Source organism: Heloderma suspectum, chromosome 12, assembly GCF_057233095.1.
Source record: "Heloderma suspectum isolate Gila_16-S chromosome 12, 16-S_ref, whole genome shotgun sequence".
Classification (NCBI taxonomy): Eukaryota; Metazoa; Chordata; class Lepidosauria; order Squamata; family Helodermatidae; genus Heloderma; species Heloderma suspectum.
In genome coordinates, this window is record NC_139469.1 from 1,079,832 (window position 1) to 1,092,561 (window position 12,730).

General features: G+C 65.6%; 2 protein-coding genes across 3 annotated transcripts; one reads left to right on the forward strand and one right to left on the reverse strand.

Moving 5' to 3' along the window:
• The first annotated feature begins 882 nt into the window (after nt 1-882).
• Nucleotides 883-7,647, forward strand: GLIS2 (GLIS family zinc finger 2). Of its 2 annotated transcripts, XM_084817990.1 has the most exons (6): nt 883-1,114; nt 1,292-1,470; nt 2,456-2,632; nt 2,758-2,891; nt 3,760-3,878; nt 4,263-7,647. In XM_084817990.1, exons 1-6 carry the CDS (start codon nt 934-936, stop codon nt 5,060-5,062), a joined length of 1,590 nt encoding a protein of 529 aa, XP_084674116.1. In that variant the 5' UTR covers nt 883-933; the 3' UTR covers nt 5,063-7,647. The 2 variants fall into 2 exon arrangements, with proteins under 2 accessions (XP_084674116.1, XP_084674115.1); XM_084817989.1 differs by having other exon boundaries at nt 3,760-7,647.
• Nucleotides 7,648-8,574: 927 nt separating this feature from the next.
• PAM16 (presequence translocase associated motor 16) lies at nt 8,575-11,461 on the reverse strand. Its single transcript, XM_084817997.1, has 5 exons — nt 11,396-11,461; nt 10,704-10,788; nt 10,145-10,281; nt 9,511-9,576; nt 8,575-8,738 (listed from the first exon to the last, which is right to left on the reverse strand). Exons 1-5 carry the CDS (start codon nt 11,396-11,398, stop codon nt 8,646-8,648), a joined length of 384 nt encoding a protein of 127 aa, XP_084674123.1. The 5' UTR covers nt 11,399-11,461; the 3' UTR covers nt 8,575-8,645.
• Nucleotides 11,462-12,730: the final 1,269 nt, after the last annotated feature.

Consider the following 12,730-nt stretch of genomic DNA (forward strand, 5'->3'; position numbering starts at 1 on the left):
ATGCCTGGGCTAGAGACACCCGGCCCTGTTTCTGCAGCCGTGCCAGTGTCCCCCCCACCCCCAGCATGTGTCAGAGAGCGTGAGCCTCTGCGCCTGCTCCCTGCTTGGCTTCCCAGCCTGCAGGCAGGAGCGAGCCACAGCTGCTTGCAATTTCGAGCCTCTCCGGTGGGGTGGGGTGCTGGTGCCCACAAAGCCAGGATCCGGGGAAGGCCTCATGGGCCAGGAGTCTCCGGCTTGGCTGCCTGCCTTTGCAGCCGCCCCTCCCTTTGGGTGCAGAGTCTCCTGCGGATGAGCTTGGGCAGGGCGGGGAGCACCGGGCAGACCCCGGGAGCCCGGAAAGCGCCGGGCCTGGGAGGAGCGGGAAGGGGGTTTCCTGAAAGGGAAGCCAGCGCAAAGGCTGCCCAGGACAGGCACTCTGCCGGGGGGGGGGGGCAGGCGGGCTTGCGAAGTGCGCCGGGCAGAGCTGCTGCTGTCTACGGGGGGGGGGGGGGGCTGTTGGTGGCGAAGGGGCGGGTGGGGCGGGGCAGCTCCTGTGGAGCTTTGGGGCAAAAGAGCCCCAGTGGAGCCCCTGGGGGCCTCTCACATTCCCTGTCTCGGGAGCTGCTTTGGCCTGAGAGCACCGCAGTTCCCCTTGAGACCCGGCAGCAAAGCATGGATGCCGCGGGCCGCAGCTCCCTCACTAGGCCCTGGAGGGGTGGCAGGCTGTCCCCGCAGGGATGGCGGCACAGGCGGGCGGCTTCTCTGTTCGCGACGCCAAGTGCAGCGCCTGGGGCAGCAGGGTGCCCACTGTGCAAACGCCAGCCGGCCCGGACGGGGGGCGGTCTCGGGGGGGGGGCAGCTGCTTCAGGCTCTCTCTCCTGACTCCAGGCAGGCGGAGGGACCCGCGCAGCTCCTGCCCGACTGACAAGAGCGGCCTCCCCCTCGCCGCTCGCCATGCATTCCCTGGACGAGCCCCTCGACCTCAAGCTGAGCATCTCCAAGCTCCGGGCGTCCCGCGAGAAGGGCGACCGGGCCCCGGGCAGCAGCAAGCGCCGGGCTCTGCACCAGGAGCTGGGGACCACCGAGGAGGACACCAGCGCGCGCAGCCCTGGCTCTCCCCACTCCCCCGCTAACGGTGAGCGTCCCACCCAGGTCGGGGCCGCCGGTGGCACGGCGTTTGGATCAGGCCCCCCCTGGGGATCGTGCTGGGGCTGGGCAGGCCAGGCGCTGCTCTGGCCCCACGGGGGCGGGCACCCGCAGCAGGGCGCCTAGCCGCTTCCTCAGCACCCACACGTGCGTCTCCCCCGCCCAGGCCTCCATTCGCACTCCAAAGGCCACGACAAGAGGGACGCCCACTTCTCCTCCTCGCCTCCCACCATCGACCTGAGCCTGTCCCCCCCTCCTCCGGGCTTGGACTCCCCCAGCGGCGGCACCTCACTCTCCCCCGACCGGCAGAGCAGCGGGGAGCTGGTCAGCGCCTCCACCCTGCGTGTGAGTTGCACCCGGGCCAGGGGGTGGGGGGCCAGGCACCTCTGCCTCCCCTGGCGAAGTTCTGGGGCTGGCGAAGTTCTAGGCGTGTCCCGCCGCGTATCGTTCACAAAGTCCCTCTACATCGAAAAGCGCTTTGGGTCTCCTCGCTTGTGTCCCATATCCCGGGCGGGGGCTGCTTTGACAGGGGAGTGGGCAAATTCATGGAGGGTGACCGTTTCCCATGGCTGCGCGTCCTGGGGCGTGCATATTGCTTCCAGTATCGGGGCCTGTGGCTTGGGGGTGGAGTCGCTGCTTCGCATGCAGACCCCCCCCCCCCCCGTTCGATCCGGCAGCATCTCCAGGAAGGGCTGGGAAAACTCCTGTCTGAGCCCTGGAGAGCGGCTGCTGCCGGCCCCTGTCGACAACACTGGGCTGGGTGGACCCGGGCCTGGCTCGGCCCAAGGCAGCTTCCCACATCCCTCGGCAGGGGCCGCCTGCCTCTCGGTCCCCGGTGCCGGACTTCCCGTCTGGGGCCTTGCGCTGGGCAGCGCGGCAAACGGGAGGCTGGAGCAGGGCGGCCTTTGGTCTGGCCGGCTTCAGGGCGCTCCCGGCGCCCCAGCGGCCTGCGCTGCAAGGGCCATCCGGGATCGCGCCCCAGGCCCTGCACAGTGGCTGTTGGGGCGCGACCTCCCCGCTCGGAACCCGCTGCTGGCAGGCCGAGCAAGCGAGGCTTCTGCAAATGTGGGGGTCTTTCTGCGTGGCGGGGCCCGGACGCAGCAGAGAGGAAGTGCGGCCGGCGCCCCACGCCTGGCCCCGCTGGGGATCTCTGAGAAAGGGAAGCCCCCTGCCCCAGTCTCGCGGCCTGGCCCTCCCGGGAGCCCCGGGGGGCGCCCGTTCTTCCAGCGCCAGCCCGCCCCCCTGCCCTGCAGCGGCGCGCCCCTCCCTGCGCGGGCAGCCAGGCCGCCCCTTTCCCCAACACCCCCCGCCTCCTCCCCGCTCTGCCCAGGATCTCCAGTTGCTGCGCCACATCGAAGGCCTCCGCAGCTCGTTCCAGTTCTTCCTGCCTCTGAACTCGGGGGGCGCCTTGCACCTGCCCAACGCGGCCTTCCCGCCCCCCCCCAAGGAGAAGCGGCTCTCCTCGGACCTGCCCCCGCAGAAGCAGCTGGTGTGTCGCTGGGCCAAGGTGAGCGCCGCGGCCCCCGCGCAGCCGCCTGAAGGCGTGGGGCGGCGGGCGCGAGGGGCGTGGCTCGGCCGCCCCCCAGCTGTTCCCCAGTGACTCGGCCCTGCTCTTCTCCCGCCATCACGCAGTGCAACCAGCTGTTCGACCTCCTGCAAGACCTAGTGGACCATGTCAACGACTTCCACGTGAAGCCAGAGAAGGACGCCGGCTACTGCTGCCACTGGGAGGGCTGCGCTCGCCACGGCAGGGGCTTCAATGCCAGGTGACCCGCCTGCACGCTGAACTGGCTGCCGCAGAGTGAGCTGGCGCCCCCCGTGCGCACGCGCTTGCGAGTGGAGGCGACACATGCGGGGGACGTGGGGCGGAGGCCCCAAAGAGCGCGTGGCCCTGGCTCCGGGGGGGCGGGGGTCTTCCTGCCGAGGCCCACGTTCCATTCTCAAGACGCTCCTGGGGGCTGAAGGCCAAAGGTGTGGAGCCCAAAGCCACCAGCTCCAAGGGCCTCCTGCCAGGAGCTCAGCCGGGGAGAGGCAGTTTGGCTTTTCCACAATGGGAGCACTGCGCAAACGCCTGGGAATGACCGATCGGTCGCGTGGAGGGGGCATGGCCCTCCAGGGACCCCGGGCGGGCTGGATTCGGGCCCGAGCTCCCCCACCCCTGATTTAGAGGGGAAGCCAAAGACCACTGTTGCTGGGCGCTGGCCGGGCTCGCCCCGCCGGAATGTCCCCCGCTTTTCTCATGTCCAAGGAGGGGTGCGGAGTGACTTGGGAGGCTTGCAGGCCAGGTTGCCCACTTGGAGCGACCCAACGGAAAGCGTGCCTTCTCTGGCCCGGGAATGTCACCTCCCCCCGTCTCCCAAGATGCCTGGCGCAGGGGGCCAGCCCTTGGTGGAGCGTGTGGCAGGGTCAGCCCGCCCACCGGGAGTGGGAGCCGCCGTTCTTCCCGCCCTCGTGCCTGGCAGCAGCGCTTGCCCCGGGGAGCCCTCTGGGCCGGGGTGGGGCCGTTCCTTGCCTGGCCTGGAGCGATGCAGGCACAGGAGCAGGGGCAAGCTGGGAAGGGGCGCCCCTGCTCCCAGCACCGCAGCCCATCCGTGCTCCAGCCCTCATGCTGGCGGGCCCTGTCCTCCCTCACAGGTACAAGATGCTCATCCACATCCGCACACACACCAACGAGAAGCCCCACCGCTGCCCCACCTGCAACAAGAGCTTCTCCCGGCTGGAGAACCTGAAGATCCACAACCGCTCGCACACAGGTGAGCCTTGGGAGCGGGGCGCCCCTTGCTGCCATCTTCCTCGAGACCCTGGGAAGGTGCCCCCCCCGCCACTTGAGCTGCTGCCCCCCAGCCAGGAGTCCTGGCCTGTCAGCCTTTCCGGGCAGCTCATGCTGGCAGGGGCCACTGCCACCCGCGTTCCCATGCCAGCTGCCACGTTCCGCCACGAGCTTGGGCCTGCCAGCCCATGGAGCAGTCCCGGTGGCCGTGGCCAGCACCACGCAGGCCAGGTGGGCAGGGAGGCTGGGTGGGCAGGGGGGCCGTGGGGCTCCGTTGCCCTGCCCCAGCCGCCTCCCCTGCAGCCCTGGGGGCTCTGCGGCACCAGGGCAGGGCCCCCAAGCACCTGTGCATCCCTCCCTCCTGCAGGTGAGAAGCCCTACCTCTGCCCTTACGAGGGCTGCAGCAAGCGCTACTCCAACTCCAGCGACCGCTTCAAGCACACCCGCACCCACTACGTGGACAAGCCCTATTGCTGCAGGATGCCCGGCTGCCACAAGCGCTACACGGACCCGAGCTCCCTCCGCAAGCATATCAAGGCCCACGGGCACTTCATCTCCCACGCGCAGCAGGAGCTGCTGAAGCGACAGCCCCCGGGCAAGCCCCCACTGGCCACTGCCGATGGGTCTTGCCTCGGCGGAGCCCAGATCCTCCTCCCTAGCCCTGCCAGCCTCTTCAGCAGCCATGGCCTGCCTGGCCTGCCCCTCCCACTCCCGCCGGCCCCCTTGGATCTCAGCACCTTAGCCTGCGGAGGGCTGAGCACCGCGGCCATCGCAGGCCTGCCCGGCCCGGTGCTGGCTCCCCTGAACTTGGCCAAGAGCCCGCTTCTCTCCACCCCCTTTGCGGCCAGCGGCCTGGGCGTGCCAGTCGTGTCCCTGCTGGCCAGCGCCTCGGCCAAGGCCGGGGCCGAGAGAGGCCACAGCAGAAGCCATAGGGCCAGCAAAGGCGGTGGTGGGCAGTCGCAGGGCCCCCAGAGCGGCAAGGAGGCCAGCGGGAGGATGGAGCTGGCCCGGCTGCGGCAGACCACCGAGAGCCTCTCGCTGCTCCCGGGCGGCGTGCTGGACCTGTCCACGGGCATGAACTCCGCGGGGAGCTCCGACGTGCTGCCCCCGGGCTGGGTGATGATCCCGACGGGCTCTGTTTTCCTGAAGCAAGCGGTGGTGAACTGACCGGGGGAGGTGGGAAGGAGCGTTGGGGGCCGGGCCAGCTTGCCCTGGACCGGTGGGCCTGGCTGCGCAGCACCTGCCAAGTCCCCCCACCCAAGAAGGCGCGCGGCACAGCAACAGCACTAGGCCCGGCGGGAGGCATCTCCGCACCTCGCAGCGTCTACTGGAAGGAGTAGGCAGGCAGCAATGCCCCCTGCATTGCCCATGGGCCCCGCTTCCCCCCCCCCCCGGCTTTCAGGCACGCACGACGGAGGAGCCCTGCCTCTCCTGAGCTAAGCAATACACTCCCCTTCCCTGAGCAGCAGCCACGACCTCCCACCCTACAGGGAGAGCGGGGCACAGCTGTGCCACTGCTGAGGCTCTGGAACCTCCCTTTCTGGGGTGCCGGAAGGCCACAGGGAGTTCCTTTGGGCTTCAGCCAGTCCATAGCTGGGCTGCCCTCCTCCTCTCACCCCCCGCCCGCCTGCATTGGGCCGGGCACTTGCCACTTGGCTGCTGCTCAGCGACTGGGGAAGCCAGGCGGGAGTGGCAGCGGCAGTGTGGGACGCCACTGCCCCTCTCTGTGGGCAGAAGCTGCTCTCCGCCTGCGCTCTCCCCTCCCGGGGAGCACAAGAAGCCAGGCCCTGCCCTGGCTCAGCCCTCCTTGACAAGGCACGCCACCAAGGCATGCCGCTCAGCAGTCCTTTCCTGACGTGGAGGAACGGAAATATTCTCTTCCCCCTAGTAGCGGCTTCTGCAGTTAAAGCTGTGCAGCGACCTACGGAAGTACGGAAGCCGCCTGAGAGTGGGGCGGCAGGAAGGCGGCCCAGGCCCATCTCCCAGCAGGTGGGGGCTCGCTTGCACCCGACCCGGCCAGCTCCCTGGGGCTGAGGGGCAAGCCATGCCGTGTGGCCACGCCTTGTGGAGCCGGGGGGCTCCAGCGCTCTCCCTCCACAATGCCACTGTGGCAAAGCCCCCCACCGCCCCGCCCGGGCTGTCAGGCCTAGGTCCACTGCGGCCTGGTGAGGGGCAGGTGAGGGGCAAGTCCTTGCTCTCGGGCAGAGGCAGCATTGAAAGGAGCCGGGGCCCTTGGGGCTGCTCTGAGGGGGCTGGCCGTAGAGCTGCCCGATCTTGCCTCGCCCAGGCCTCTGGGAGGACAGCAGAGAAACCCGCAACGGAATCCAAGGGGTCGGATTCCGGTGACTCTGACCCCCAGGTTCCGCGGAGGAAGAGCTTTCCGGAGTTTTATGCAAATTTAGTCACAGAAAAACACATTAAAAAAGGCCAGCCAACAATGCTCATTTCCCCAACGGGATAAAGGATGAAAATGTGCATTTGGGGGGGATTTGTGCATTTCCACAAGTGCGAACTTGCGTAAATTCAGGAAACTGGGAAAAATCCGATTCCATCAGAGTGGATGACAGGACGAAAGGCTCCTGCCAATCTACAGAATCCATTCACCCCAGCCTCCTGCACAGCCTCCCCCCACCTGGGGCCCTCCAGGTGTATGAGGTTACAACTCCCACAATGTCCCAGCAAGCAGCTGGCTGGGGCTGATGGGAGTTGGCGTCCAACACCTCTGGAGGGCAGCAGGTGGGGGAAGGCTGCACTCGTGATCAGGACTTGCAACCGGTGGCCCTCCAGATGTTTTGGCTACAACTCCCTTCAGCCCTCCCCCATAGGACTAATGGTGTAGGGCAGACATCTGGAGGGGCGCCAGGGGCCCCTCTCTGCCTGCATCTTTAGCCTCTGCTTGCAGAGTGAGTCCATCAGAAGATGGCTCCTTCGGCAAGCACACGACCTCCATGGTGCACGTCGCCCCTTGGTACTACAGCTCAGCAATGCACACCAGGACCGCTCAAAATGGCCAAGCCCTGAGGAGCGCTATTAGCCATGCCAAATGCCACGGAGGCAGAAGGAAGGGCTGGCCCCGATCCACCAGCCCTCCCGTGGCCTTTCCAAGAGGCCGGAGGGGCCCTTTGCTCTGCAGCCTCCACAACTCTCCCCATCTGTGCTGCAGGAGCCCACTTTACCTCTCGACTGCCCTCCCTCTGGGGGGGGTCACTCCATGTTGCCCTTCCTGCTTCCTGTACAAGGGGGTCCCTGCATACCTCTCAATGTCCTTTCTTGCAGTGGGACCCCTGCTGTGGGCTTCCATCCAAACAGGTCTCCCCTCCCTGCTGTGGCCCCTTCCTCAGGCGGCCTGCTGCAGCTGCTGGTGGAGGAGGCCTCAGACAGCGCCCCCCCCCCCCGTGTTGCTGAGGTAGCCCAGGACTGCGCCCCCCCCCACCAAGGGGAGCCGGCCTCCCAGGCATGCAGTGGAGGCTGCGCATGCATCTGCACCGGGGAGGGCGGCGCTCTGTGGGCCGATCCTGGCCCGGCCTGTCTTGCTGACCGTCTCCGTTTCGTTTTCTGTCTGTTGTTGCCCAATCCAGGCTGTCAGTATTTTAACAGTTTCTAAGTGCCTTTCAATTGTAGATTATGTTGGGTTTTTCTCCCTCCTCTTGGCTCCATCACTGTTAGCATAGTTTAAGACAGAAAGAGATAAGCTACGACCTGACCCTCTGGTCCTCCAGGAGAGAGGATGGTTATTCTGAAAACAATAAAGTCAATCCAAACACTTTCCTGGGTGTTGTTTACCAGGGCAGGCTGAGAGGGCATCACCAGAAGAGGACACCGGCTCAGCTGCTACACACACAGATAGGTGGGATGTGGGTGCTTAAGACCCACCCACCCCACCCCCCGCCAGCATGCAGTAACAGAATATGGCAGCATTTCCTCTGCTTTGGAGAACCAAACGAGAGACCCAGGCCTTAGCCTGGGTCAGACAACAGGTCCTTCTGGCTCAGTATTGGCCTCAGCGGGAGCCTGGGACAGGGGATTTGCCACTGGGCTACAGCAAAAGAGGCGTGGGTGGGAAACAGGGCGGTGGATCCTCTGGCTTAGCGACTTCATCAGCAAGGAACTGCCCACAGACTCCCACGTCTTTCCTCACCAGCATTAAGAGCTGGGAGACTTGCTGCGGTGTTAAAAAAGCACACACAAGCCCGTTGGTACTGGATACAGAATTCAGCAGGGCACGGTTAGCTACAGTCATAAGCTACAGTCATACAGTGTCATCCAGCACAGCTCTCCTTACATTCTTATGAATGTAAGGAGAGCTGTGCTGGATGAGACCAAAGACCAGGGAGCCCTACGCTCTGTTCTCGGAGGCCTCTGGCTTGGCACTGTGGGAGGTCCACAAGCAGGACTCGAGGGCAACAGCACCCTCCCACCCACGTTTCCCAGCAGCTAGAAGGGTGCGGAAGGCTCTACGATGCTGGAGGAAGCCCATCTCCACAAACCTGTCTGCACACCTAGGCTGCTCCTCGCGTGCGGGGCCAGAGGGGGGCAGGGGGGTCTCTGCAGATGGCCCCTTGACCAAGGAGGGCCCACGAGGGGGAGCAGCCCCAGCACGGAGGCCCCCGCTAGTGCTGCATTCACCTACTCACCCCCCTCACTCCACCCCCCTGACCACACACAAGGGCCCACAGCAGTGAGGTATGCGAGGGCAATTTATTGGCTAGCTATAATTTAAAGGGGAGGCCAGTGCAGGAGGGAGGGTCCACTACGTGTCTGGCTTGCGCTCTGAGTCTTGTTCTCGCTGGTGCTGGGAATGGATCCGCAGCTCTTCGTCCAGCCGCTCCTTGGCTCTCACCACCTGCAGGGCAGAAAGTTGGCACTTGGAAGCTGGCAAACAGAGGGCATCAGATGCACCAAGGGCAGCCACCAGAGGGCAGCACAAGCCAGGGCTTCAGGAGCTCTGGATATAGCCGTCTCTTTTGGACCCTTGGAACAGCCTCCCCAGAAATGGGGTGGCAGGGGGTGGGGAGAGACACGGCTGGGCCACGTGGTCTCTTGGGCCACGATGAAAGGGGCCATCCCACTTCAGGCCTCGAGCCCAGAAACCTTTCATGGAGCAGAGCTCATTGGAGGTGCCACAGGGGAGGCCATAATATCTCAGTGCAAAGTCTGCTATTCTAGCCATAAGAAGAACGCCAAAATCCATGTTAGGGCAATACCTGGAAATGTGTCCAAGGCTTGCAGTTTTTCCTTGGTGACTGGTGAGCTGCCTAATAAACCCTGACACAGATTTTGGAGCTTAGTGTCTGGTTCTCATAGGTTTGGGTACCTTAAAAGTGCCCAACTTCCCTAGAACCACAGAAAGGGGGACAGGCAAGAGACCCTAAATCAGCCTTCCCCAACCTGGTGCCCTCCAGACATATTGGACTGCAAATCCCATTATCCCCAGCCAGCATCTGGAAGGCACCAGGCTGGGAAAGGCTACTCTAACCTTTCCTCTAAGAGACTGATAGCATCCAAAGACATGAGCTGGCACCACAGGCAAGGTCACGTGTACTGCAGGAATGGGGATTCTGTGGCTCCCCCGCCCCCACCCCACAGTGGCCATGAGCACAGCCTCCCCCACTCACCTTGGACTGCAGGTAGAAAGAACCCCCCACGGATTTGTCGTTCACCTTAAATAAATGTGTATAGTTCTGCCAAGGAAAAGCAAATTACGGCTGCGTGAACACACCTGCCCAAATAAGCAACAGCTGCATCACAAGCACAGGGATTTTGGGGACCGGAGCACCACAGAAGAGCAGCCCTGCTGGGTCAGACCAAATGCCCCAGCAGATGTTCTAGTGGCCCCCTAACATTCCTGGAACACCCACAAGGGACAAGGCCTGTCCTGCTTTTGCACCAACTACCAAGATTTTTATCCTCCTCCCAGAATTTAAGTAATCCCATTTAGAGCCACTCAGCTATTTGCTGCCACCACGTCTTGTAGCAGTAAGTGCCACTGATCAGTTCTGTGTTGCTTGTGAAAAGCTTCCTTTAGTCTGTTATGAATCTGCTGCCAAATGGCTTCACTGGATGATCCTGAGTTCCAGAAACAGTTCAGAATATATGGCTTCTCAGAGTGCCTCACACACTTTCCCGACTAGCTGGGAGGCCTGAGGGAATGCAAGCGTGCAGATATGGGGCTCCCAGCAGGCACAGAACAAACCTCATACTTGCCAGGAGAGCTCCCCCCTGCCCCCCATTTCAAGCATTCAGCTTTACCTTCTGAATTTCCTCTGGGCTGAGTTTGGAGACATTGAGAATCTGCTGGGCTTCCTGGAGGGTGATCCCGGAAATGCTGGAGGCTGCTGCAGACTGGGGCCCTGGGCGCCCTCGAGCAGCAGCCGCTGCTTGGCTGGCTGTTTGAAAAGACGGCCCTGGTTACCCTGCTCAGCTCCCTGCCACAGGTGCCGGGGAAGGCTCAGGCAGGCGGAGCTGTACATCTGTGATGCAGAAAGGCTTAGAATAGCCTTGCTGCCCTGTGTGTCCTTGGGAGTGGCATAGTACGGGCATTGCCCTGCTCAGAGCCAGCAAACAGAGGTCCGTGAGCCTTTGCCCAGTCCCAAAGGAAACAGCTCAGGCAGCCACAGCCAACGAGGCTGGCCCTGTCCTCTTGGCACTTAAATTGGGGGGCAGGAAGGCATAAAGAGCAGCACTCACAGGCTCAGTCGGAACCGATTGCCCCAGGCTCAGGGGGGGTATGGAAGCTACAAGCCCCGGGTGCGAGAGGCAGCCCTCCCTCTCCCGATATCTCCTGCGGGGGCCTCTGCCCGGCACTTACCTGCAAACTCTTGCCGCAGCGCCCGCACAAAGGCTCTCCCCACCACCTGCACCCCGACCAGGATGATCTGTGCCAAGTACTTGGCCTGCAAGTGGAGTGCGCGGTCAGCCCAGCACCCCCAGGCGCCGCCCCAGCTGCCTCCGTCGGCCAGCCCAGGCAGTCTCACTGCCGCCCTCCCCTCTGGCGCCGCCTGGCTGGCGGCGGGCGCCGGACCCCCAGAACCCGCTGCCAGGGCTCCACTCGTGGCACAGAGCGGGGGAGGCGGAAGGGGGCGGCCGGACCCGGCTGGCAGCCGAAGGCGAGCCTGGTGTGGGCCAGGGGCAGGGACGCGCCTCCCCCCGCGGCTGCCCGGCTGGGCGGGCAGAGCAGCCGTGAGGGGCGGGGGCGCACGGCCGTCTTCGCGGGGGGCGGGACCAGCCGTGTGCTGGGGCGGGGCGGGGCGGGGCGGGGGGCCCTGGACGCCGGGCCCCTTCCTCCCCGCGGGCGGCTACGCGGGCGGCGACAGCGGGGCCCCTTCTCCCGGGGGGCGCGGGCGGCGCGGGCAAGGCGCGCCCGGAGGCCAGGGCGAGCCCTTCCCGGCGCCGGGTCCCGTCGGGCCGCAACGCGGGCCGGGGGCGGAGCCCGTTTCAGGGCCAGGCGGCCCGCCCGCCCGCTAGGCTGCCCCGGGGCCGAGGGCGCCGCGCCCGCCTCACCATGTCCCCCGGCGGGCGCAGGAGCCGCGAGGCGCGCGGGGCCGGATGGAGCGGCCGCTCCAGGCCGGAAGCCGTCACGGCGGGGCGGGGCGGGGCGCGCGGGCGAGCCCGGCCGGGCCGCCGGAGAGGCCTCTGCGGGCGGCCTGGGCTGGCGGCGCCGCCGCTCTCGCCGCCGCTGGGGCCGCTGTCGCCGGCAGCGAGCCGCGCCCTGCTGGGCCGCGGAGGCCCCTCGCCCGCCGGACGCGGCTCGCGCAGGGGCCCCCGTGGGGCGCGGCGGGGGCTGCCGTGAGGGGCGGCTGCGCCGCCGCCCCGCGGCCTCTGCCGGGCCGCCGCGGCTGCACCTGCCCCGTGCGGGGGGGCGGGGCGGAGCGCGGCGCTGCGGGGGGGCGGGGCGGAGCGCGGCGCTGCGGGGGGGCGGGCCCCTCCCCGGGCTCCCGTCAGGACCCCTCGGGCTCCGAGGTGCCTCTGCCCCTGGGGGCCCGCCAGAGTTCCGAGCGGTTGTGGCGGAACCCCGGAGCGGATCCTCCACCCCACTGACGCAGGAGCCGCCAGCCTGCACCGCCCTCCGCTCTAGAGGCGAGGCGGGAGGTCCCCCGCCGCCTGGGAGAGCCCCGCACCCCAGGCTCCTGGCCCTTCAACGCGGTGAGCCAGGACAGCACTCGCCAGCGCGGGTTTGTGTGGTCAGCACAGCGCTGCAGTGGGAGAAGCTGCTACTGTAGAAATTCACCCTTTCTCCGCGCTTCCAAAGGGATGGATGTCCTGAAGTGATGGAATCTGTGCTGCTGTGGGGCAGACTCAGGCTTGCCAACCTTTTTTTCAACTCGGCCCTGCTCCTGCGTTTTCACCAACTGCCCAATATGGGGAAATTAAGTGACGTGTTTGCTAGCTTGAAAGTGAAGTGATGGGGAAAAGTTTCACCTGGCGAACGTCAACCTGCCAAGCAGCTATTAAAGGTACAGCGCCAGGGCCAGTAAACACCACCGCCACCACCGGGCCACCCTGCCCTAGAGAGTGAAACCAGCGTAGTATGCGATGGCTCCCCAGCTCAGCAGCAAACGGGCGCAGGCAGGTGGAGCACCAGCAAGGAAGAACAGGGGTCTGCGAAAGACGTGGGGATCACAGGATGGCGCTCGGGACACCAGGACCCGCTCAGGGATGGGGAAAGGCAAGATACGCCGGGTTAGGGCTCTTGCTCGGGGAGGCCAAGCGGGAGAAGGGCTTCCTGGGGAGAGGTTCGTGTTTGAAATAAGATGCATGAGCCCAGAGGTTTAGAGGAACTCTTTCATGTTACAGCCACATACATAGCAAGGAAGAAACAGCTGCAGAACGTTTTGT

Excerpts from the sequence above, each read along its gene's own strand:
- PAM16 (XM_084817997.1), bottom strand. Across the intron at positions 9,577-10,144 it reads GCCCAGAGGAAATTCAGAAG|AACTATACACATTTATTTAA; the intron begins GTAAAGCTGAAT and ends TTTCCTTGGCAG. Across the intron at positions 8,739-9,510 it reads CTTTCTACCTGCAGTCCAAG|GTGGTGAGAGCCAAGGAGCG; the intron begins GTGAGTGGGGGA and ends TCTGCCCTGCAG.
- GLIS2 (XM_084817989.1), top strand. The coding sequence starts at position 934 with ATGCATTCCCTGGACGAGCCCCTCGACCTCAAGCTGAGCATCTCCAAG. Across the intron at positions 1,471-2,455 it reads TCAGCGCCTCCACCCTGCGT|GATCTCCAGTTGCTGCGCCA; the intron begins GTGAGTTGCACC and ends CGCTCTGCCCAG. Across the intron at positions 2,892-3,759 it reads GGCAGGGGCTTCAATGCCAG|GTACAAGATGCTCATCCACA; the intron begins GTGACCCGCCTG and ends CCTCCCTCACAG.